The sequence below is a fragment of the Oryzias latipes genome, chromosome 18 (genome assembly GCF_053564925.1).
Source record: "Oryzias latipes strain Hd-rR chromosome 18, Olatipes_Hd-rR_3.1".
Classification (NCBI taxonomy): domain Eukaryota; kingdom Metazoa; phylum Chordata; class Actinopteri; order Beloniformes; family Adrianichthyidae; genus Oryzias; species Oryzias latipes.
In genome coordinates this window covers 17,236,976-17,263,939 of record NC_136254.1, presented here as the reverse complement: position 1 = coordinate 17,263,939, position 26,964 = coordinate 17,236,976, and the positions used below count along the sequence as shown (strand labels likewise).

The 26,964-nt window shown below is 36.8% G+C and overlaps 1 protein-coding gene across 1 annotated transcript; it reads right to left on the bottom strand.

Moving 5' to 3' along the window:
- Positions 1-960: 960 nt before the first annotated feature.
- On the bottom strand, positions 961-26,759 carry slc7a8a (solute carrier family 7 member 8a). The gene is made up of 11 exons (XM_004079840.5): positions 25,888-26,759; positions 19,671-19,875; positions 15,767-15,918; positions 9,811-9,936; positions 8,528-8,681; positions 7,874-7,997; positions 6,180-6,283; positions 5,035-5,131; positions 4,777-4,926; positions 4,016-4,193; positions 961-2,739 (listed from the first exon to the last, which is right to left on the bottom strand). Exons 1-11 carry the CDS (start codon positions 26,015-26,017, stop codon positions 2,591-2,593), a joined length of 1,569 nt encoding a protein of 522 aa, XP_004079888.1. The 5' UTR covers positions 26,018-26,759; the 3' UTR covers positions 961-2,590.
- Between the last annotated feature and the right edge of the window lie 205 nt (positions 26,760-26,964).

Genomic DNA, 26,964 nt, shown 5'->3' with positions numbered 1-26,964 from the left:
AATTCTGAGAAGGATTATAAAATGTATAGTTTTCCCTAAATCATGTATAGTTTTACAGCTTCAAATTCGACCATTTTTTTGTTAGAGGGCCACACAAGCTCACAGTAACATCTAAGGTAAACATTAGAATGATCTATCAACCTATGAATAGGAGAACATGCAATCATAGAAAGGTCCCAAGCGCGATTAGAACCAGACCAGGGGTTTGCAACCCGAGGCTACAGAGCCAAACTTAGTAAAACGTAGTAACTTAGTAAAATGATGGTCAAAGAATCTACTGTCTGAGAGGTTTATTATTAGAATAACCCTAAAGCACCCATTAATTGGATTATACACCAGGGCTATTATGCCAATATTTGATAGTAACGTGAAAAATAAAGGCACTCTAAAGTCGTACTGATAATAAATGTCATATTTGGCTTGGCTTTCTGGAATTTTTCAATTCACGTAAATCTGGCACAGTAGGAGGATTTTCAGAGTGTATTTTATTTTGAAAGGAATCTATGTGTTGCAAAGTGAAGGAAGTTGAAGTTATTTATAGGAACAATTCAATTCACTGTCATAATTCAATTATCGTAAATATTTAAATGCAACAGTTTATAAATGAATAAGAAAAACATAAATAGTATTTTTTCTAAAACAGTGAAGTAGGACTTTGTGGCTCTCGGTTGGTTTTGGTCAGAAAGAAACAGACCCAAACAGGTTTTTCATTGTTAAAGGTCCCTGACCCCTGAACCAGAGTCTTCTCCTTGTGAGGTTAGAGTGCAAACCACAACGCCCCCACGGCTTCATATCAGTCTAAAATATCTATTGCCCAGCAAAAACATTTTCTTACATAATTTTGCCAGAGATTCAGTGAAATCTTTTTTGAAAAGTAAGCAAACCAGGCAAAAGAACTAAAATTCTGTGCTGGAAAACAAGCAGCATTTTTGCCACACAAAGGAAGCTTTAAATTAGAAATTACTCTGTGTATTTTTTTATTAGCAAAGGGACCACATACAGACAGTTTGACATGTTCACATACTGAAAATGCACAATAACTGTACGGCACACAACCAAAAACACATCTTTGTGTTTCCAAATACATCCAGGGCACCTAGTTCCACTTACAGCTTAACGGGAACAGTCTTTACAATACTGGCCAAGGTTTTTATATGAATAATTTTTTAAATACAACTGCCATTATTATTTAAGACATGAGACACCTGGGGAATAAATGTCTAAAAGCACCAATACAGACAGGTAGCACAATCGTACTGGATTTTCATCATTCAGATCTATTCGGTCGTCATGGTTACTTAGGCAGTGTAAGCAGGAGGCAGTGAAAATCCCCTGAGAGACAAAATAGAAAAACTAACCAGTTTGATGGGCCTCTACGTGTGCAAAAGTACTGCATCAACAAATGCAGCTTTGTAGGTGCTTCACAAAAATGACCAGGCAACTCAAATGCAGGAAATGGGATTTTGTTGGTGCCTTTAGCCATATTGCACTCCAACGTCCTCTTGTGTGAATTTAACATAAAGTTTGTAATCAATGGACAGTTCATTTGCAAACTTAAAATAAAGCACAAACATGTTCCAACAGATGTTAGCTATAAAAATACTTTCACTGGGACACAATTTGGTTTTAAAAACTAGCGTTCACACAGGCTCTCTTCACATATAGGGTGTTGGGATTTGCACTTTGGAAACGAAAATGTGCTGTAAAGTATGACAACTAACACAACCCCACAGATTCTACCTTTTGCATGCATCTTCCTTGTTTTTAACTTAAACCATTCATCATTTGTGTAGTGTCACTTGTTGGATTTTGTTTTCATAAAAAATTGAAATGTTCTACTTTTTTTTTTTTAACTAAAAAACCCACTTCTGTAGAAACACAGTGGCAGCAGAAACCAAAAATGCAGCAATTCTAATTAAGGCAATTAAGAAAACGTGTGCACTGTTAACAGATTTAAACCTCCAGGTGTTTTATATCTGCAGTTAATTGAGTAAAAAACAAACCCCGCCCACCTTAAAGATTATTAGGAAAAGAGAGAAGAAACACAGAATCAACAGAATATTGTGTTTAAAAAAAACTATTAAAGAAAATTATTCAAGCACTAATTACAATGACTAAAAATAAAGAGACATAATTAAAGTGACATAAAAAACCTGCAAAATGTAATGACATGAAATGTTCGGAATCCGATTGTTTGCTTCGAGGATCAACATTGCAGCTTTGGTGTGTTCAGTGTGAGACAAACAGATCAAAAAAGAATCTCACAGTTCAGGAGGAGTCTTTTGATAAAAAAAACATCGATGTCACATGGAGTGGGTTGACATAGAAGTGAAGCGGAGTGACGTTGATACTGGAGCAGCTGATGAGGAGGAAACCGTTTAGAAAAAAAAACTCCATCTTTGACAATGGGGGCTAGAAGGTGCTAACCTTGTGTTATTGCACTTTGGATGGACCCCGAGCGTGGTTTTGACGTTGCGTATTACTTTACCTTTCATTCATTTGGCACATAACATCAATGATTCAGTATTGAAGACAAGGTGTTGATCAGTAAACAAACTCTAGATTGTGTGTTTGCATTCGGGTGGAGGTTTCAGCAGTCTCCTGACTTGTGGCTGTCGGCTTCTTCTTTTGAAAGGGGAGAGGTGACTTCCTTCATTTCCTCCCCCTCCTCTTCATTCTTCTTACTTTCAGCTGGATAGACGACCACACACATCTTCTGGCCCACGTATGTCATTTTATCTGGGATGAACAAGAGCAAAAGTGTTACTATACATCCATATGCCTGCAGTGACCAAACAAAACTTTGACAATAAATACCAATAACATTTGTTTTTTGGTAATTTTAACCCTTGTGCTATCCTAGGCACTTTAACATTAGGAGTTGGGTCATTTAGACCCACTAGACAGTGCTCTGAACCTTTTTTCTTCAATGATTCGTGATCTTCACTGGTGTCCATGGATTTCATGAAATCTTTCCACCTTTATCCACCTTTGTCATGGTAGGGAGAACACGTCAATTTAAGGCTGGGGTCATAGGGATAGCACAAGGGTTAACATGTTTAACTTGTGCCATTTTTCTGACGATGAAGGACATATTTTAAGAAAATTCAGCTTAAATTGTATTTCTGAGTATTTATTTATTCAAATCGAGAATCGGGAGAAGATGTAAGTGATGTATCCACTTGAAGATGACAACAGTGTTACCTCGTAATTTCGAAGGTTCATCTTTCTAGGTCTTGCTGTTTCACGCATTGTTTTGTGTGCAAATCTGCATGCGATTTTTTTATTTCATATGCAGCCCACTGTGCTCTGCATCCTGACTGGCTGTAGACCTTTTCAATCAATCTAAAAAGATTGATGTGCTGTATCGTATGTACAGATTGAGTTCAGCTTGCCAGTGTAATGTAAATCTTCGATTGCAATCAAATCTTTGTTTTCTTTTTATAATTCTGAAATTATTTTTCTACGAAGTTTGGACTCAGAGTTTAAACAAGAGAGAAAAGTGTGATAATGTTCCCGTCTGTCTGACAGAGGATATAAATGTGTAGTGAGGAGTAGGTTATTTATGGAACATAACAAGGGCGCACTCTAGATGGACGTATGTCTTTGTTTTCCTCATCCAATCTGGCATCTGGCTCAAAACTATATGACTGGATATTGCTTGTCATTTTTGTTGCACCGCTAATGTTAGCCTGGGGGTGAGAGGGGCTGTAAGCTAGATGGAGAGTGTGTAAAAAGAGACCTCTCTGACCCCACCCACAACTTAGAGGTCAATTTCTGTTGAACTATTGCAGCTCTGGCGAAACTATGGCCTAAAAAACAACAAAGGCTTTTTGATTATAGCTAAAAGTGGCATAATCATAATTAAAAGACTGCTGGGAATGCTTTTACAGCAGATCAATAGATGATCAGAGTGGGACTTTAAACACTTCTAGAGGAATAACATTGTGTTTAAAAGAAAACTGAAGAAAAAAACCCTGAAAAAATAGGAAGAAAGGTGTCTTTATTTTCTTACCAACAAAATTGTCAAAGCATTGTGGCTTGTTGTCCCAGTAAACCCCCAGGAAATACACAGGGACTCCGGTAAGCATTATGGCAAGGCCAATACCACAAACGATAGGCTCAGAGTAAAGGGAAAAGATGAGCAGGAACGCCCAGAAGATGAGGTAGATGACAGGCCAAATCAGGCTGATCTAGAAAAGAGAAAAAACAAAATCATTTGACAAACAACAATCGTCTTTTCAATTGAATGAAATCTAAAAAAATATCTGCAATTTGATATAGTTGATATATAGTATGAAGGGGATCTCCGGGTTTTTATTCCATCATAGTCACCTTCAATGAGCCCAGATCCCTATTACATCCCTTATACTACTTTTGAAGTTTCGTGAAACTTTTTTAAGTCAAACAACCACAAATATTGCTCTTAGTTTCTGCAAACTTCCCCTAACTGTAAACTACGGTAACTCTAACTCTAACTCTAACTACCATTCATATCATCAAATAAATAAAAATCAAAGTGTATTATGTATTTTTGGATTCTAAAATGGCGTTTACTTGTAGAGCTCTTTCCATGTTTTGCAAAGGTTAAATCAGTTTGCAAATCACTTTACTTTCACCAATCAAAAACATGCAACACACTAATTACTCCACTTCAATGCACCTGCAATCCTGTAGTCAGAGGTCAACCGCTCTACTTCTGCCCCATGAGAGGTCCTAAACTTTTAACCCTTAGAGCTGGAGAGACCCAAAGCCCACAGCAGCAGATGTACACACCTTGATTGGCCGGTGCATGTCAGGCTGTTTGATCCTTAGGACAATCTGCCCGGCCACAGTGACTCCGTAGAAGAGGTAGTTGATGAAGCCCACGTAGTTGATGAGTGTGTACATGTCACTGGTGCACAGCATTAACAGGGTGGAAAGACACTGAGGAACAAAAGAGGGCTAGAATGTAGAGGAACACAGCTTCTACCCTGAGATTTCTCTGAGTTAACATGAATTTACAGGAGCAGCAGCAATCTGGGCTGCACTTACTGTGAAGAGCAGAGCTGGGATGGGAGTGCAGCGTTTCACGTGAATCATGGCAAGCAGGCTGGGGAGATGGCCTTCTCTGGCTCCAGCAAAGAACAACCTACCAAAAATAATTGCATTGATGAAACAGATGCCAAATAATTGATTTTTTATTAATTTATCATATTTAGATGTCAAATTAGGATCATAAAGTAAATAAAAAAACAGATTGTAAATTAGAAAAAAAAGGAACAGGGTTTAAAACTTGAAAGTACACATTGTAGACGTGAAAGAAGTTATGAAAACGAAAAAGAAAAAAAAAGGGGAACAAAATGTATTAAAAAATATTGAAAACTTAAATAAAAGAAAACTATAAAAACCAAAACGGCCACCAAATGGCAATAAATGCTTAAAGAAGTGACTGTCTTTTTTTTAATCAGGCTTAAATATTTCATAAATATTCAAAAAGGTACTATTGGACCCAGTCAAAGTGGAATTTCTACCCCCTTTCTGCGTCTCACAACAGTAATCTCCTTTCAAATCCAGACTCCACAGTTTATAGCATTATAAACAGATGAAAAGCTGAATTTTTTTTCATTTTTGCTTTTCCTGCTTTGAATGACTATTAGAAAAAAAATACTCAGAAATGCAATTTTCAGCTTAAACCTTTTTAATATAGGTCCCCCCTCATCAAATGTCTTAAGAACATGTTAAAAACACACACACACAAAAACAATTTCTCTTTAAATTATATTGCTTGCTCGAAATTTAAATAAGATCTAACATTTGGTACCATTTTATTGATAGTCTGAACCATTCATTTTGTGACATTTTTTATATTCCAAAAAATTAATAAAAAATATTATCTATGTTTACTATGTGTTGCTGAAGCAGTTTGGATCAGATAAAATGTTGAGTTTTTTTTAAAGATTTTTACTAAAAGAGCAACCAATGGATGAACTTTCAGTTACTAAACATGGTGCAAAACAAAGTTGAAGCAAAAACTAAAACTTTTGTTTTCAGTAGATAAATCCCTCAACAATGTTTATGAACATTATGTTTTACATGTAGGCATTAGACTTTCACTGACTTATATGATGCAATGGAACTGATCTATGTTTGAAATTAAACTGCACATCCAGTTAAAATCTCTTTGCCAGCTCACTCACCGTGAAGAGGTGAAAAGGGAACCGTTGACTCCTCCAAAGGTGGAAAGGGCCACAGAGATGGGCATAATCCAGGCCATCACACCCAGCAGCTTTTCACCAAACGTCTGGATGGAGAAGAGGAAGAAGATGATGATGAAATTCTGGGGTTATTTTTCAATAATAATTCAGTAATATTCCATTCTTAGTCGACAGTTCAATTAGCAATTTAGGCTTATATATTGTAAATGTCTTTTTAAAATTATAATTCAATAGAAAAAAGAAAATTACATTTAAAAAATTAAATTATAAATTAAAACCAATCAAATTTTTTTTAAATGTCGTGGGTTTTTGGTACCATAATTCCAATACCATAAATGAATGACATTTTATGATGCAACTGATTTTGTATATATTACATTATTTTAATGTAAGATTGATTTGTAATTTTTCATGTTGAACCATAATTTGCAAAATGCATTTTTAAACTGCATAATCAAAATGCAAATAAAGTTGTCAATTAGGAATTGAATATCCCTCTGAATTATGAGAGACAAGAACTTTTTATATTTTTTTTTCAGATTGAAGATTACAGGACATGGCTTCACTCGCAACGATTCAGAGTAAAATAAGAAATCGACCAAACACCCCCCCCCCCCCCCCCCCCTCGTGTTCCAAATATGAACTACCTGCTGGTAACAAAAAGACAAAATCCATAGACTTCTATTGAGAAATAAACAGTAATTCGCCAATCATTATATTTGTCAGAATAGCCATTCTTTCTGTGCTTCCTTTTATTAACATGTTCTTGCTGATCTTCTTTGTTTTTTCTTTTGTTTTGTTTTTTTGAAGTTATCAACTGACCAATCAGATGGGTCAATAAAAGTAGGTGGCCTGGTATCAAACGTTCAAAGCGTTTGATTGACAGATTCTCCCGAGCCCACTTTCAGTGGCAGGGATGTGGCCTTCTAACGTGCAAACTCCTGATTGGAGAGTGGCTGCCATAGAAACGTTTTACATTACAAAACAAACCAGTGTCTGATAAAAAATAAATTAAATATGCAGTATAATTTTACAGACACAATGAACCTCTTTGAATCATAGAAATGTAGACGGACCAATCACGGCTTACTGAGGACGTCTGTTTCCAACATTGGGAATTACGGAAAAATGGCAACCGAACTGACTTCATTGGGTAGGAACCGGAAGCAAGGAATTTTCTGTGGGTGACGTCACCCACGATATGTCCAGTTACTGTTTATTTTATTAAGTCAATGCTCCCAACGAATTAACCAACAACAAAAAACAATTTAAAGCAAGCTAGAAGGAAAAAACAAAGAAGAACGTAAAAAATGACAATCTTAAATCCAAAAATGCAGGGCTTTTTTTTCAGGTTAGAAGCAAAAAATTAAAATTCAAGACAAGCAAAAAAGAAAATTTATCTTTATGACGGGCTTAATGGTCAAATGACTATAAAAAATAATTATTTCCTCATACATTTTAAGTGGGAACTCTTCATAATTCATAAATCTTCATAATAGTTTAAATTATGTATATTTTCCCCACATATCATTATGCATGTGAGAAAAAACGGCAGGAAATGCAGGATGACAGCAAATGTAAATCCAAGCAGTTGGAAGTGTTTGATTACTGTCACAAGAGGGCGCTATTTACTAGAACTTGAACAGAATGCAGTTACATTGAGTCACAGGACTCACCACAGCAACAGCATTTGAGGCAAGCAGCTCCTGGGGGCTCATTGCTGTGACATAAGCAATGTTGGCAAAGACGTAAACGAAGGTCACGAGAGGGATGGAGATGAAGATGGCACGTGGAAGGTTGCTGCAGAGAGCACAACAAACCGATGAATCATAGACCGCAAAATCTCAATCTTGAGAAAGTAAACGGACCCTTTTAGGAAAAAGTGACTTATTTTCTGTCTTGCAAGAAAAACAATCTTATCAAGATATTTTTTCAATAACAAAATAAACTTATTTATCAATAATTATTGGTAAAACCATTTGTCTTATACCAATGGCAGATTATTTTTGGTCATTTAAGGATAAATTTTCAAGTTTTAAGAATTTTTGAATTATTTTTAGGGGAGCTTTCTTTGCAGTGTTGGAGGAGGCGATCTTTCAAAAAAATAGTCAAACCTAAAGAAGAATTTATAAGCTATAATTATAAGAAAGAGATTAATGCCACGTTCTCAAACACAAAGAGAGATTTAACTTAAAAAGGATAAAGGATTAACCTGGTTGGAATGTGACTGCTAATCACTAAAATAGATTCCAGTGGCATTAAGTTTTGACTGCTGGCACTTTCCATCACTACATCAGCTGGAAGACTGTGGTCAGATGAGAGTCGCTTACACATAGGGATCCACCAGCTCCTCTGTGACATAGTTGAGGAAGTTCCAGCCTCCATAGGCAAAGGAGCCTTGTAGGAAGGCTAACGCTATCAAGCCCACATCATAGTCCTGGAAGGGCTCAAAGGCATTGGCTGGCTCTAACCAGTAGTAGTCTCCTGCAGAGAGGCAGAAACATGAGAGAATATTTAGATCCTGGACTCGCAGGAAAAGGTAATGTTGTGTGTGTATTTTGGCCTAAATCTGTATGACCAGCCCCAGTTAACCCGGTCTGATTTTGATCAATTCGTTCTGGTTGCAAAACTTGTTTTGCTGAGGGGGTAAACAGACTGGTTTTGATTGAGATTTGGCTTCATTGGGAGGAAGCTTAGCTTATAAAATCCTTGTGTGTTGAAACCCCACTCCAATGAAAATCATGTTTTTGGTGTTTTTAATATTTCTTTATTCGATCACTGTGAATGAGGAGCAGATGAAAAAAGCAGTTTGGAAACGCTTGTAGCTGTGACTTAGAAGCTACTCTACGGCAAGGAACAAGCTTCCTGCTCCGCTCCATTCTGATCCATCCACTTATAGACGACTAAATCCATGTAGGTTTTGTTTTCCTCGTCCGAGCTGGCATCTGAATCAAAATTGTTAGCCTGAAGAGGTTGGGAGGCAGTAAGCTGGTGGGAGAGTGTAAACAGATGGATGATGGCGCCGATGGTACGGCCCACAACTCAGAGTTGAATTTCTAAATGTACTGCTGCTGCTTCACAGAAACTTCTTAAAAATTTTTTCACAGAAACTTTTTTTATTTTGGCTAAAAACGTCGTAATCATAATTAAAAGACCACGGGGACGCTTTTAAAATAAATGAAAACATGATGGGAGTGAGACTTTATTGAAGTTATAGAAGACAAATGAGCCACATCCTCTCATTTCTTGTTAAAATTGTGTTTATTTTAGAATGAGATTGGCATTTTTCTGTCTAACCTGAAATGTTCTGTCAAATCATCTACTGGACTTCTATAGAACTTTCTTTTCATGTTGTTTCAGGGGCCTGTCCTCCATGGCCCCTACAATAACCAGCCCATAGCCATGTTTGCATTGTAAACCCCCACAGTCCTGCTGATATTAGCAATGTGAGGCTGAATCAAAGGGGCCCCATCAACCCGTTGAACCCCGTGGGAGTCATGTGATGTCTATACTGTCCCAAATCATTAAAGATGTGCTCAGAGATCACACGTGTATACAGGAGATGAATGTATTGAGTACACATGCATTGTGGGAAGCGCAGACGTGAGCTTACCCTTGCAGATCTGCACAAAGCCCATGACGATGATGAGCGCCAGCGCCAGCAGCTTCCCAGCGGTGAAGATGTCCTGCACTCTGGTGGCCCACCTCACACTGGAGCAGTTCACCCATGTGAGCAGCACTGAACAGACAAACACACATGCAGAAACACTCAGAATTGATCTATGTGATACTCCGTACTTTTACATTTTGCTCCTGGATCTTGTAACTAAACAAATATTTTTTGCTCAAATAAACACTCAAATCTTTGCATTTTGGTTCACATCATGGAGGTATCTACTGTGTCCGACGATTACTCTCCAAAGAAAAATTTGGCTACATTGATTATATTGATTAGCAGTCCAAAGGGCATTCAGTCTAAATAAAAAACTGTAACTACTTACACTTCTATGTGTTAAAAAAAAAGTATATTGATTAGTTTGCTGTGAAGCAAATATGTTTGACTTTATTGAGCGGTTTGTTGTTTTCTGTTCGGGGGTTAGATCTAGAGCAGGACCGCTCATTCCTGGTCCTCGAGATCTACCATCTTGACTGTTTTCCAGATCTCCAAGCCCTGCTAGCTGCTGATTAGCCCAGGCAGATGTCTCCACATTCTGACTGAATGAACACACCAGATAATCAGCAGCAAGCAGTGCAGTAGGAAGAGCTGGAAAATAGGCAGGGTAGTAGATCTCAAGGACCAGGAATGAGCGGTCCTGATCGGGCTAATTTTGTTCCTGGTGCTCAGCTAAGTTTTATAACACAATAGACAACAGAGTATCATGAAGTAGAGATGCTTCATGATACTCTGTTGTCATGTTGTTAGTTTTGGGCTACAAACTACAATCATGTCTTATGTTTTGTGCTTGAAATTATAGCTCTGTTACAAAATGTCATTTGACATTCAGAGCACTGGGCAGAAATCACATTGCGTTATTTATCCGTTATTTATCAGTGAAATGACAATCATGTATTTATTTTGTTCACTTTATCACAGTAAGAATTTTCTGATTCTTCCATCTGACCAGGGGATTCTTTCTTGATCAGTTTAAGAAATCAATCTAAGTTATAATTAATTTTAAGAGACTATTAATGTTTTTAAAGACCCAATCAGATAAAAATTGTGTTTTTGGTGCTTTTAACATGTTCTTGTGGCATTTTTCTGATGTTGGAGGACATATATAAAGTCCTCCCCTTTCGGGGGTCACGGGGCTGCTGGAGCCTATACGGCCACGTGGGTTTTCTCTGTCCGAGAAAATGACAGTTGTTTTCATTTTAGCTAAAGATGGCATAATCCTAGTTAAAAGACCACTGGGAACTTTTTGCAATAGGAGTGGGACTTTAAAGAAAACCTCAAGACCTACCTTTTTAAACTTGGCTTGTATCTGAAATTTAGTAATATTATTATTTGAGACATTATTTTTATGTATATTTACACTTTTTAATTTGTTCTTTATTTATTTATTTGTTTGTCTATTTTATTTATGTATCTTTTGAATTGACTTTTAATGATTATACTCATCAATTAAAGTTTGTTTATTTATTCATCTGGTAATTCATCTCTTATTTTACTGTTATGTATTTTATCATTTTTACATTTTGTTTTAACTTTTTTGTATTTGAACGTCTTTTTTGTTTTTCCTTTTTTTTTATGTTTACATTTTTTTATTTTTTAAATACCGTATGTAAAATACCCTGTGTTTCTGTGTGAAAGTGCTTTATAAACAAAGTTCGATTTGATTTAACATGAGTAGCCCAAGGCAACACATTTTTTCTTTTGGGATCAACATAATGTTGTTGAATTAAACCAAATGGAAAAAGGTGTTTTAGGTCTTTATATTTTACAATTTATATCATAGACCACCATCATTCGGCTCAGCTTGTTAGATCTTGTCAAAGCTGTCATCACAGGGAGACACAGCTAGAATTCATTGGATTTGATCTGTACTGCTGAGTAAACCAGGCCAGTGGGTTCATGGAAGCAGGGGGTCATTAATTTAGAGGGGTGTGTGACTCTGTGGGATTATGTTCTTCACATGAAATAACCAAGCTACGGGGGGGAAAAAAAAAGACAAATGCGCATGTTCAAACAGGCATGCATCTGTGCTGTTTTGCACTCGACACTGCGTGTTGCATGCTAAAACATTGAGCAGGCCTGCAGGGAGGCTGGCATTGCAGGTGCGTTTGTTATACAGAGAAAGCTGCAATGGAACAAAGATTTCTCCCAAAATAATGCTAAACACTACAAAAACACAACATCTTCCCAAGTATTTTTGTCTAGGTTCTAGTTTAAATATCCTATTACACTTGATTGAGGACAAAACTTACTTCTCCAGCTTTTCAGTAAAATATAACAATTTTAAAAAAAGATAATACAGTTTAAATATCTTGTTGAGTCATTGGTTTTTAAAGTCATCTTATTTTCCGTAATATCGAAGAAAACAAGTTTTTTTAAATTATACACATTTTCTAAGCACAAGTTTTATTTGTGAATTGTGAGCAGTCTTCTTTCAAAAAAGCAGAACACTTGCTTGATTTAGGGAAACTGGAACATTTTATTTGACTCCTAAGAGAATAATTGCAACAGCAGGAAGAGCGTTAGAAAGTAAGCATACATTTATTAATATGATTTAAGACAAATTTATCTTAAAATGTGTCAATTTAACCTAAACTTAAGGAGATTATGGCCTAGAAATAGGAATAGTTCAGCTGTTGTAGTTTTTAAAATAAGTATATATTTTAAGCAGGTATGAATAAACTTACTTTAAAAATACTAAACTCTCTTTTTAGGCAATAAACAATTTTTAAGACATAATTTTTCCAATTACCACAGAAATATGTATTAATATTAGTATTTACAGCTAATTTCAAGGTTGATCTTTTGTCGTAAAAGGGCAATAATTCACAACATATTTTAGGAAATCTGGCCATGACAGATTCTATTAATTTCATGGGCAGATTTTTTTCACTCATAACAATGGAAAAACATCTTGTATTCTAAATTTTTCAACGCTTGTTCCAGTGAAGTGGACCGACTGAGGGAAAAAATGTGTAACTGTGCACCAGATTAGTCCATGTTCTGCATACAAACACTCACAAAGGTACCACAATGTAAAATACAAATGCTTAATTCTTAAGCGGCCTCCAGTAAGAACACAAACATCCTAATCTATCAACGGGTAAACAGAGTTGTTGATGTTGTGCCTCCACACCAAAGATAACTTAACAACACATGGATCCCCTTCGAGTGTTTAATGAGGAGCAATAACTGTTGTTTTAATCAAAAACATTTCAACGGAGTGCCTCCATACTGTCTCCCCATAAACAGAGATAAAAACCTAACCAAGAAAACACGTCTTACCTCTCACCTACTTATGCTTAAAAGCTCAACAGACAAACAAGTGGAAACAGTCTGCAAGACCCAGCTTTAATATTTTTTTTTAAAGCTGTCTGGCGACATAGTTGAGTCAAAAACAGACTGCAACGTGTTCGCAGGCATGAATAAAAGTGTTTATGGAGCAGATGGTAGTGAGGTAAATGTGGGTCATTGTGTCAAAAACACAAGTGTTCAGACAATGCAAATTTTTTTCCATCAAGGGTGCCATGGGGTTGGAACTTTACTGTCATGCCTGTTAAAGTTGGAACATTCCAGCAAGAACATATTTTCCTTGTTTAACTTGAAAGTCCCACAAAGAACAAGCATTTCATTATCGTTGGCTTTTAAATCATTTCTGCTAACAATGGGTTGCTGCTATGTTACTATCTTCACATTGCTTACTTCCTAACAGTTGGTAAAAAATAAAGTTTTGTCTCAAGAAAAGTAAAAGATGACACAGAAACTCTGAAGCTACATTCCCACCGGGTATATATTGCGCTTCCAGGAACACGCACTTATAAAACTCAAATGAATTGATTCAATCGGGAACAAGTAATTGAGTTAAATGTATTCAACCTAATTTCTTATGCCTATCCAACTCAATAATTGTTTATACAACTTAAATTTACATATTTATCTAAATAAATGTCATATTAAAATTATTCAATTAAATGTTTTTCCGTCTTAATTTATTGTACTTCTTGAACTCTAATATGTCCAAGTTTGAGGCAGCAGATGATCTCGTTATTATATTGTTAAAATGAACGACAGTGTGGATTTGCAATACAACATGCATTCAGTCATCATGACTCTGACTTTAACTTGAGTTCTGATAACATCACACAGCACTAACCTAATCACCCTCTCCTTCCATCTCACTCATGGTGCAGAAAGAATTAAAAAAATCCGTCCAGACAGGCAAAGGGAATGGTATCCCACAATTCCTTGTACTGCCAATCTAACAGCAGCACCAAAGTTACACATAGTTATTTGAATTAATTTGAATGAAAGGAAAATAACTGTCTGATTACTATGTGTTACTTTTAGGTTGACTGAACTCAAAAAAATGATTTATCTTAACTGAAGCAAACAATTAAGTTAGATCAATGTAAAAAAGTTTATCTTTCCAACATCCATACGTGGTCTTATCACCCTCTCATGGTGGAAAAAGTATTATCTGAGCTTCTTCATCCACTATATCATCTTCAAATGGAAACGCCATGCTGCTTCACCTCTCTGAAAACAAACTAACCTTCAACTAAACCTGCTCCAGAACAGGTTATGTTCAGAGCATGAGTTGCTATGGAAACTTGACATACCCTGAAACATACCTCCATTTTTGGAACTGAAAGCTGAGGTTATCCGCTTCCTTAGCCTCAAACGTACTGTGATAACTCACATAATCTGCTTTTTGGAACACCCTCCTGGACAAGCAGGGAGCAGCAGGGCGGGGCTTCTTCTTTTTTCGTTTAACTATTGTCTATGAGTGCACGTCTGCCACCTACATTTGGAAGAGTTTTGGTGTGAAATGACAAAGCTCTTTCACAGCTTGTTTCCAATATATGAAAGACTTGGTGTTGTGTTATTAATTTCCCCTCCATGACCAAGTTTTAAACAGTTGGTACTTCCTTGAATTAATAGGGCCATCCAGACATCACTACCAAATCTGAGTCCCTTATTGGTCAAAGTTAAACCTTGTTTAAATTTAAACTAGTGTTCAGGGGCTGCGTGTTTTGTATCTAGAGCCCAAAAAATGGTTGTAAAAATGTGTGTAGCTAAGTGTGAGTGTGAGAGTCTTGAACATGGAATCCCAAAACGTGCATTTACGAATGTTTTAAACTTTTGGTCGCTTCAAACCAAGGGATTCGGTTTCAACATAGCTTTAAAGGAAAAAACAATGAAATTTGTTCAGGAAAAAAACCCTCCAGCTTAAGGGAAGACAATGTTTCTGCGTAAATCCGAAATTTGAGATTTAAACAGAATCTCCTGTATTTGTGGAACAGTTCTGGATAGATTTTTGTCAGATCACGCTGTTAATGTGCACTCATTGTACACGCTCTTCTCCAGGCTCTACGTCCGTCTCTCTTGTGTCTGACAGCTGCCTGCAGTATTTGCCCTGTATGTGTGAACCCTCGAGGGATTTGAAGCCATGGCTTTCAGCTCAGCACCAACAGATCTTTCCATTTTTTCTCACTTATTTACCACTCACTGCTACATGCAGCGTTCCTCTTGTTTAATTCTTTTAAGCCACTTCATTCCTTCTAGAAGAAAATGTCTGGAGGCAAGTTTGATGAGCCAAACCAAGATTGCAGCAACCAGGAAACCAAGTTTTTTTGTGAGTTTGTGTTCCTCACTTGTAATATTTTAAAACAGCTGACCATTTTCTTTGGGAATTATTGCCATAATTCTTTAAAAGAAATGCCACAATCTCCTTTTTTGTTATGACAACATTTTTTCCATCAGTTTCTGTGATTTTAATGAGAAAAGAGAAACAATCTTCTAAAAAAGTAATTCTTTAAGAAATGTGTCTTTGGATACTTTTTTGGGAACCATTTTGATTGAAGTTGTGTGTTTTATTCAAACCAGGTAAACTCACAGAGACAAACGGCAGCCAGGAGCCGCAGGCCATTCTCAGGTGGAAAGCAGGTGGGAAACAGCGGCTGGAGAACGTAGTTGGAGAAGGTCAGAGCGATCACAGCCTGGTTGGTTGGGTAAATGACCAACACGGCAATCCACAGTCGCAAGAACCTGCAGGAAAGAGATGGACACAAAAACTGTTTGACATATTAGCACTTTTGAAACAAACGTGCATGAAGAATCTCTTAAGTATGTTTTAGGTTCAATGGAAGATGTAAAAATGAGAATTTCCTATTTTAAAGAAATCCAATGAATTTGGACTATATCGTTTTTTATTATACAAAATAATTTCTTACAATGACAGAAAAATCTTCAAATTTAGAATTGAACTATGTTTTCTGTCATAAAGCAAAAAAAAAACAAATGTTCTGTATTTAGAGGTTCCATGTTAGAATAAAACATCTTTTTACAGAAATGTTTGAGTAACAAGACAGAAAATGTATAAAAATAGTAAAAAAAACAACTTCCCAAAAAAACTTACAGGTACTGTCCATCTTTTTAACAGCATTTTTTCGTATATTGCTCAAAAAAAACAAAAAAAATTTTGCTTTTGACATTTATTATGCAATTTTTTTGTTTTTGTTAATATGACTGTCTGTTATTTATTTGCTATCTTTGACGACTGGTTTTTATATACATTTTGTAGTTTTTATGCTACGCAAATATGACTGACAGCGTTCATCAGACAAGAACAGAACAGAACAGAAATTACAAATAGGAGACAAATAGATGGATGAGCAGTGTTGAGATGAAATGGATGAAGAGTTCAGCAGAGTGGATCACGGGGTTGGCCTTAACATGGAAAAGGGATTATTTCACCTGACTGGATTGATTCAACAGTAACGCGCTGGACTGTCTTTTATGAAGGATGAAAAATTAAAATACAGATTTATAGGTTAAAAATCCTGCGCCATTACTCTTTGACATTTAAAGACATTTGTTAATTGTTAACATTGAGTATTGTTCATTTTAAAGTATTTTATATTTACTAAAATCTCACGAAAAACCTAAAAAATTAGATTTTTCTGTATGTATTCCTTTGCTCTCTAAGTTTTTCCATAAATGTATTCCAAGTTGAGGAATTTTTCCAGGTCGAACTTGCTGATTGTCAAAAATCAGCAAAGATTACAAGACATCAGCATAAACCTGCAAAGTTATTGGGCTAAAGATGATAAAAACAGACAACGATAACAGCAGTTTACTGATGGAGCTGCTGTATACAAAATGTTAACAAGCTGAAAAATAGTTTCATTAACAATCCTGTTATATCATTCAATCTGCAGCATCTAATCAAAATACATCTTAGTTTGTTCATAAATCTTTTATGACTGTTTAAAAAACGTTTAAACAATTTAGGACAATAACAACCTCTGTGTGATCATTCAGCTTTTATTTTTCCTTATTTTATTGTGGAAATAAATCCTGTGCTTTCTCCTAATCTTAAAGCCTTAATTAGATTGTAAATATAAAATAACTATACCTCTAATGCCAAGTTGGCGACTATTATTGCTGTGGTCTGTTCATAAATGTTGACTTTGCTGTGACAGAATATACTGTAGAATTATACTTGTGTTCTGAAAACCTGAAAAATTCGTAATGGCTCTAAATGAAAAAAAGTCATTTCAGTGAAGAGTTTCTGTGTAAAAGCCTTTTTTTTTTTAAATCACGGCAAAATCGTCCAGACAGACGAGCTTCTAAAGACTGTTTTGTGCTTCTGTTTTGGTTGGTTTTTCAACCACCAGTGAATACACAGGGAAAGGACTTCAATAGTGGTGTTTACCAACAATGCATTGTGGGTAGATATTTATCGACCCCTTCATTTTTTTAAAATAAAAATGTATTTCAGTAGAAATGTTCCACTGTAGGGAGAATGGTCTTTTTATTGACCAATCGTTGTCAAATCTTCAGTTTTTGAAAAGCGTTTCTTGGCGTTTTTTCAATACCTTTCAGGTTTATTTGCTCATTTGCAGAGAGGCTGATGTTTGAACAAACATTGTTTATGAAGATGGCATAAACAGGATTTTACTTTCCTCTTGTTTTGGGGTCAGCACTGATCCATTTTCAGTTTTTAAAGCATAAAAATACTTGAAAAAAAGGTTCAATACTTTAGGGCTTTTTGACTTTATCATGACAAATTTATTATTATTATTATTATTATTATTATTATTATTATTATTATTATTATTATTATTATTAATATTATTATTATTATTAGTATTATTATTATTATTATTATTTTCTTAGCAAATTATAAAATGCTTCTATTGAAATAGTACCATTTGTGTTGTTAGGGACAATTTCAACCTAGGAGCACACACCAATCAGAGACTTTCAGAAAGCCAATTATTAAAGAGCTGTGTTATGTCTCTCAGTAAGAGTGAGGTAACAAAAGAACCTATTATTTATAACTGTGATTTATTTTATAAAACATTTTTTGCAAAAATTAAATTAATGGATATGTGGAAAAAGGCAAAACGCATTGAAATTAGTAATTTTGTGAATAAGGAAGATCAGCAAGATTACGGCGAGATGGAAAAAATCTGGATGATCAATAATGATTCAAGTATATTTTATAGCTAATTTAAGATGAGAGTCACAACTGACCTATTAACATAAGGCATGGCAACAGAAAGCCAACACAAGAGGAAGGTTAAATAAGTTTAATTGGCGATGTGCAACATTTTTCTTCAATCTCTTCATACAGTAATTATTTGAATCTTGTTCCTATTTTTACGACTTATTTTTCTTCCAATATCGAACTTATTTCATGAATGAATCCAAATGTGGTATCAATGAACAAAAATCGTAAAGACTTAAATATTACCAAATCTTTAGAACAATTATTATTCTTTTATGTCAAGCAAAAACGTTGCCCTGTGACCCCTTCAGTCTCTGAAATAACAACCAGCCTTTGAAATCATTGTTTGTTTCTTTGTGCATTTTTACGAGCTGAACTTCTGGTAGCTGTATGTATTTCTGGAACCTCGGCTATTGACTTTTTAGAACATGCAAGTGCAAATTCACCCATAGAACTCACGGGGACAAAAGGAGCAGGAGAGCAAAAGCAAACACCCTTTTGACTCGGTTTATTTATGCTACACCGAGGGCACGGAGAAACACTTCAGACCCAGCGTCTGAAGCTACACGCTACAAAGTCTGAGGGGGTAAAAGTTCCCTGATGTGCATTGATAGTTGCTCTCAAAAGAAAAACAATCTCTGCCTGTTATGTCTGCTTCAGTTCCCCTCGGAAACACCTCGATGTTATGAATCCTTGCATTACACAATGCTTTATTCTGTGTTTACAGTGTAGGCAGAGGCACATTTATTTTCACATACTTTTTTTCAAAGAATGAACCATAATGCTTCTTGAGGAAGTCCATATTGCCTTTGCTTTTATATTAAACCTGAAACAACCATGAATGAATTGAAGGAGACTTCTGATAAATGTCAACTTGATTCTAATGATGGGTTTTTTGGATATTTTGCTTGATTAAACCAAATCCTCCTCAACATCCCGGTGCAAAAGCTTCCTAAAAACTCAGGGACTGTCAAATCTAAGTCAATAAATAATAATACAAAACAAACAAAGACATCCACAAATTTATAAGAATACATAATGTCCTAAAAACATTTACATGAAAAATATGCTCCTTTTAGCTGTAATTGTTTTCATTAAAGCCTTTATCTTCCGTTTGATGACACTGAGATACAAAATTTTCTCTGCTGCAGCATGAGGTTCCTTTAAATTTAGGCTGTCATTTGTGCTATCTAAATAAAGTTATTTATGCTGATTTCAGTATATTTACAATTTAAAACAAATGTAACAGGTATCGGCTGTTGTGTCTGAATGCATGTTAACTCACCCCGCCAGTCCACCAAAGATATCCTTGACGTAGGAATAGTCACCCCCTGATTTGGGAATGGTGACCCCCAGCTCGGCATAGCACAGTGCTCCGATGGCCGTGATGATGCCGGTGATGATCCAGACAATCAACGCCACTCCCACAGAGCTGGCATTCTCCATCACTCCCTTTGGACTGACAAAGATACCCGATCCGATAATGTTACCTGTAAAGAATTTGAGGGGGAGCAAGTCTCAGTGCAAATTGCAAGGACAACAATGGCTGTCTGTGTGACTATCTGTACATTTGGTTCCTGTAAGTTCTGTCCCCACAAACATGAGTGCATCTTTTTTTAGCTTTTAATTATTCGTCTTTTTTTGTTTTTTACATAAGGGGTTCTTTCTTCTGAAAACTGCAGATTAAATCGCACCCGTCTTGTTATTGAGGCTTGGGAGTGCTCTCATGTTACCTACATGTGCTGCCAATATTGTCTGATCAACTGTCAGATAGAGGCTCAAATCAATCAGAAAACAATCAAGACAAAAAATAGACGACCTGCCCTGAAACATCTCATCTTTTTTTCTCAATAAAAAAAAAACGAATTGTAATTTATGAAATGATTTAAGGCAAATAATTCCCATTCTAGTCTTGGTTGCTTCTTTTAAATAATTTTAAAATGTTTTAATGTTGTCTATATTATACAGAGGTGATTTGAATGGAGCGAGACATTGTTAAAAGGGACAAATTCCACTTGCTCACATGTAGAACTGGAAACGTGATGAGGGGAAGTGAGACTTGTGTTAGAAACTGCAAGCAATGCTCTTTTTGAAGTTCTGGTCATAGGAAACTCATGTGGTTTGTTCAATGCAGGGCTCCTTCTTTAATAATTCAAAAGGATTATTTACACTTAAACTCCTTTAGGGCCTGCTGGCATCACTCTTACTTTGACAGGAAGAAGTTGTGCTCTGCTACAGTCTAATAGTGTTTATTCTCTTTCACATCCATGTATGGTTGTCTAAAATCAAAGTACCTAACTATAGTCACAAACTGGTATATCAGCTGGGCCAGCACATCTCTCAGTTTGACACCTTTGTCAGGAAAAGATGAAAAACTGAATTTGTGTTGTTTTTTCCCCTTTTTTTGCATCAATGGTTTTGGTTCAGATGTTCTGTTGATTTAGGAAAGTTTAGCATCTTAATATGATTTTTGCATGAATCTTTCCTATTTACCGGCTTTTTATTTATTTATTATGTCAACAATTTGTAACTGGTGTCTTTCTTTGTGCAATTATTTTTTGTTTTGTTTAATTTTCTTGTTTTGGTTTATCTTTTGCACAATTTTTTAACCTATTTAGCATTATTTTATGATAAGTTTGAGTCATTTTGAATGTCCACAAACTATTACAACAGAATTTCAGTTGAGCTTGTCAATTTAAGACTTAAGTTAAGTCCACTTTGAACTGGCAGCTGAACTGAATGAGGGCAAAAATCAACAGGAAGAAACGGAATCAGCGGGCCGGGTGCAGTTGTAAAATGCTGACGTAGCGCAGCTTTGAAGAGTGGGAGCTTGTCAGACAGGGTGAATGAGTGCACGCAGGCAGGAGGGATGAGAGGGGTGCGCAAACTGGCGAGAATAATACCTTGACACGTTTGACGAGCATCAAAGCACAGTTTACACAGGAACTGAAACAAATGTCCACTGCCATAGCGCAGTGATTGGAGGTCAGGGAGGTACAATCACACTTTGAATTGATCCAGGGTTGTCTGTTCTTGAACTTGTATCAGGGGTCAAAGATTGCAACATTTGAATTATAAAAGCACATTTCAATGTGCAAAAGTCTAAGGTGCGCATGATAGTGTCACATCGTGTGGCTCTCCTGCAGTCACTGAGCAACTTGCAGAAAACTGTTTACATATCGTGAATCAGGAGCAGACAAAAAATTGTGTTTGAAAAAGAGAGTATTTGTGACAAAATTTACGACCGGGGGGCCACAAGCACCCTGCTCTGCTCCATCCTGATGCATTCAGTTGTTTGACAAATAGATCCATGTTGTCTTTGTTTTCCTCGTCTGAGCTGGCATGTAGTTTAGAAGTAGATGTTGCTCACCCTTTTGTTGCACCGGTAATGTTAGGATGGGGTTGTGAGGGGCTTTAAGCTAGGAGGAGAGCATGTAAAAAGATGGATGATGGGAAGAGGGCAAGCGGCATGGTGGAGACAAATGAGTTTGATGAAATAGGCATCTTCATCATGGATTTATCTTGGGTTTGTTGTCCACAATCTTCATAAACATCTAAAAAAGAACAGCTGCAATTCAAATGATCTCAATGGTCTCAATGAAATCCTTTTATGTTTAGAGTTTGGCTGAAGGCACAATAGAGTTTATATGAGTGCAGATTGTGATGTCTAAGGGTGAATGAGGCTCTGTGGTGATCGAACGTGCCTGCCGTGGGTTCATCTCGTGTGAATCACTACCAGAGTGTGAGCCAGACTGCTGACTTAAGGGAATCTTTAGCTTTCCTGCACTTGCAGTAATTTTCTACATCCTTTTGAGTGTTGGATGTGGGATTTGTTCTTCCGTTTTAGACTTTAAATGTATAATCCTCCTAACTGATTTCTGTCTCTGGATAAAACAAAGGACAATAAGATCAGAGTTTTCTCTACAAAACAAATCAAATACAAATGTTAAGGGTTTCTTCGAGATTTCTTTTTTTTTCCGCAACTGACTTTAGATAACCTCTTTATTTTACTGCTGTTGAGCAGAGGAATTGACTGCTCACAGAAGCACTACCAGACCACATCTCAGTTCCTGTAAAGTATATAACAAAAAATTTGAGAGCTGCAAAAAAAAGAGCTTTTTAATGTAATTTGACTTCTAATAAAGGACAAAAGCAATGAGATCAACTGATTGTTAGATTACTGAGACATGTATTCAACAGAATATCACTTAGAACAGCACTGGAAGAAAAATATGCACCTGTGAGTTTGTGCAACATTGTTTAATCTCTAAAGCAATCACACTAATGCACTCACTGCATAAACAGTCACCAAATTGAAGGAACCTGCTGCTTTAGCCTCAGCCTTGAAAATGGAAAAGATCTTTTTATGTGTTCAAACTATAATAGAAGATGTCTGAGACAAAATCATGTTTTCATAAGAACAAGAACGAATGAAACAACAATTGAAAATGTTTGCTTTTTTTCATGTTCAAACTTGGAATTTAAGATGAAAACACAGCTAATTGTCCAGGGTATACTCCACCCTTCACCCATCAGTAGGTGGGATAGGCTCCAGCAACCCCTTGACCCTGGCCGGAAGGAAGTAAAGTTCCTCTCCAATATACTTTTGATCTATTTTCAAAGTGTTCCCAGTGGTCTTTTAATGATGACAATGCCTATTTTGGCAAAAAAAAAAAATCGGTGTCATTTTCTAGTACTTAGTTTCTGCAGTGCAGCAGTAGGTTTTTAGAAATTTGGCCCTGAGATGTGGGTGGAACTTTTGGCGCGGAGCATGTCCACTCCCCATTCTCATCACCCATTGGATTCTCTGCTCTCCCGTAAGCTTACGGCCCCTCACAACCCCAACCTATTAGCATTGCAACAAAAACGGTGAGCAATTTCGAGGCTATCCAGCTGCACAGTTTTGATCCAGATTCTAGCTCAGGCGAGGAAAACAAAGGCGCACATGGATTTATTTGTCTGCTACTGGACACATCAGAATGGAACAGAGAAGGGAGCTTGTGGCCAGCCCACTGTATTTTCCATGTCACAAATAAGCTATTTTTCAAACTGCATTTTTTCCATCTGGTTCTGATTTACAACTATTTGAATAATCAATTTTAAGCTAAATTTTCCTTATTTACGTCCTCTATCGTCATAAAAATGTCACAAGAACGTGCTCAAAACACAAAAAAATCAATTTTCACTGTCTTTGGAAGATGGACAGGTGGATGGAATTTGTTATATAAAGCAATTCAAAATGTTCATCATCAATTAATTTTGTTTTCTGAAGTTGCTGGAGCACACCTTAAATCTGTCAAATTTCTTCTGGTGTATTTACTTTTGTGCAGACATGCAAATTAATATTTTATTTGATTGTAATTGTTTTCTTAACACTTGTTTTTTGTTTTAAAGAATCTGGCCTCACTCATTTGCCTTTTCCAAACTCTTAATCATCCCCGTGTCGAATAAACCTTATCTAAACAGACTGGAGTGCAGAGCGGTCAGAGCTCAGCTAAAGGTTTCTTCATTAGAAAGGTATTATCAGGGCGGTGACTCCCTCATAGTGATCAAAAGTTCACCTACAATCCAAGTTGTCCTCACGTTTTTTTTCATGTGTCAGAGCAATAAATGCCTGTACTATAGAACTGACCATAAAAAGCGTTTGAAGTCCTCCTGTACTCATTTCGTAGAAACCCAATTGGGCACAACGAAAGGATCAGATTGGTCACCTGAGCTCCGGTCTTTCTTCTGGATAGCAAAGTGAAGCGAGCCAGCACAAATAAGTTACTTGGTCAAGGTCGAGAGCTCTACTCAAGAACAGTCTGGTGACTGTGCTGAGGACTCTGAACGGCTGTAAACGTCCTCTAAGCTGTACGGATCAGCTCTGTGCTGCCAACAGGCCTTTTTATAACCAGCAGAAGAATGGAAGGAGATAAATTCACTTATCTAAATGACATACAGATACAAGTGAAGTTGATAATGTGGCGAGATGCTATCAGCATGCGCACGTATCTGTGTTCCTCATTTTCAGTAGTGATCTGCATACTATTCTGAAAAAGACATACAGTTTGTCAACAAAATATTGGCAAGAGAAGATTTTTTTCCTAAAGCTTCAGCAGCAGTCAGTTGAAATTGCAGACGTTTTAAAGAACTTGTTATAAGCAAATCACAAAAATCTAAATGAGAAGAAATAAAAGCCTGAATAAGCATCTCAGGTCAAGCATGGCAATAATCATGTCAGGTAGCAGATGTTTTTAACTCTCTTGATCATGACCCCCCTGCAAATACGGCCTAAAAGTAATTTTTCACAATAGGTCGAGCTGTCTTGGCTTTAAAAACTACAAAATAAAAGCTTTAGGAACAACAATGGGGTAAAATCAGATCAAATCTGACTGCAAAGGGCCCTTTCAGGGTATCTAGTGTGGTGTGGTGTGGCTGAGATAATACTCTTTATTTCTGTGAAGCTTTAACATCCAAATTTTAAATAAAATAAAATGATCTTTAATACAAAAAACAGCCTGTCTGTCCCCTGTTATGGAACACAGTGTATTAAAAGATGCACTGCATGATTTGTTAGAAACTGCCTTTTCTCTTTCAACCTTCTTCCACCTTTATTTTTTGTTATTAAAGCTCTTGAGAGAAAACTTCACAGACTGCAAACTCCCTCTTCCCCTCTCCTCCCCATCTTTTCCTGTTACCGTGGAAACAAATGTCTGAGTCACCTGGTCCCTTCGGATCATCCAGTCAAGGTCAACTTCAGGAGCATGAGCAGACTCTGAACAATCTGTTCCATTTGTCGTGATTGACTTTGTATTGATCCATTTAACATAACAATGTAATCAGTGCTCCTGCACTTATGCATCATTAAAGAAAGTAGAATCGGACATTGATTTGATCTGTGATATTTTATAATAGAGATTTACTGAAATAATTATTTTTTGTTATTAGTAGCACATCAACTTGCAAGAAAAAGATTAAAGACTTGACCTGTCAAAGACCATAATCACCATTTAAAACCATACAAATGTTTTTTTAAAAGCTTTATTGAACCAAACACTCCAAAAATGAATTCGATTACTGATTTTCTAATTCAGTAAGTTGTATGGGGGTCATTTGACTTTTGATCTCATTGCAGTAATCCTGTCAGCAGCAGAGGTGAGTGAGTATTGTCTTTAGGCTGCAAATATGAAGAAAGTTCAACTGATAAGAAGGTGCTGCATGGGCAGGGAGCACGAGACTCCAAGAAGACAAACACAAAAGGCCTGACTTTGTGCTCAAACTTTAAAAAAAATGAACGTTTGCTTCTCTTAGTTGGTCCTAGGCTGACATTTGCGTTGGAAGTACCCAAGTAGGGTTTAGAGTCGAAACAAGCTAAAGTCCTGTGCCTCATTTTATGTAGACTAGATGCACAAACAAAATATATTTTCTTGTGATTTTTGAAGTTGTCACCCGATCGAAAGGTTTCCTAACGTAAGTGGGGAAATGAAAACTCACAGGTTGGTTTGAAGACACTGACTTACCCACGATGATACCGCAGGCGCTCACAAGCCCGATCTCCTTCTTGAGCGCAACTCCTCCAGACTCCTTCTCTCCGGCAGCATCCTTGGCAGAGCCCGCTGTGCTGCTCCGTTGTCTCGGACCGTCTGTCATTTTGATATCTCGACTTCTACGCTATTACTATTTGAAAGAATGGGGGGCTCTCTTCTCTCTTTCGCTGCGGCGCGCGCTCGCCTTAGTGCGCTCGTCCCGTCTACGCGCAGAAGAAACGTAACTCACTAAAGCCTATCTGATGAGTAAGGTGGACTTCTGCTGCTGCAGTCAGCAACTTTAGAAAAATGATTGGTGAAGTGTGTTAAACAAAGAAAGAGAACAAGATTGCAAATAAAGGGACGCAATAAGAAGTGGATTTTCGGAAAGCCGGTGACGCAAGTCTTAGAAGTCCTCTTAGTCTTACCAGCCAAAAATGTGCATATTCCACTGGCTTTCTTTAAGAATATTGAAAGTAAAGGTATTCTGGTCTTTGACCAATCAACAAAACTCGTCAAAACTCCGTCGATTTACTTGATCGACGTGTGGTTGTGAACAGACAAAAGCATCCTTTTGGTGCGCCGCACCAACTGCTCCAAATCTGGATAAAAACAACAAAGACGTCAGCTCTTCCTCCTAAATATCCAACATGTGAGCTCTTGTTTTGGAGTTGTTATACCATATGTGACTTTCTTCACGTTATTAATAAAGCACCGCCTCCTCTGACTTGTTTTTCCTCCTGGTCCCTCCCCTCAAAACAACTGTTCCTCCAGATTTGCTCCTGCTGCGCACGCAGACGGTGAGAGCAGCGCTCAGCACTGTAGCCTCAAACTTGTCCTTCTTGGTCATTCTAGCAAACTGCACTCGTGCATAGACAAGCACTCATTCACATTTATTATTTAGGAGGCGGCAGCAGCCTGAATCTAAATATAGCACCCCAACTGAGACGTTACTCTCTAAAATGCTGTTTCCATCACGCATGATCTGGAAACAGCATCGCATTGTAGCAGATCAAACCCTTCTTTTCAGTTTCTGTTTATACCTATAACAGTCATGTTACACCTTTTTAA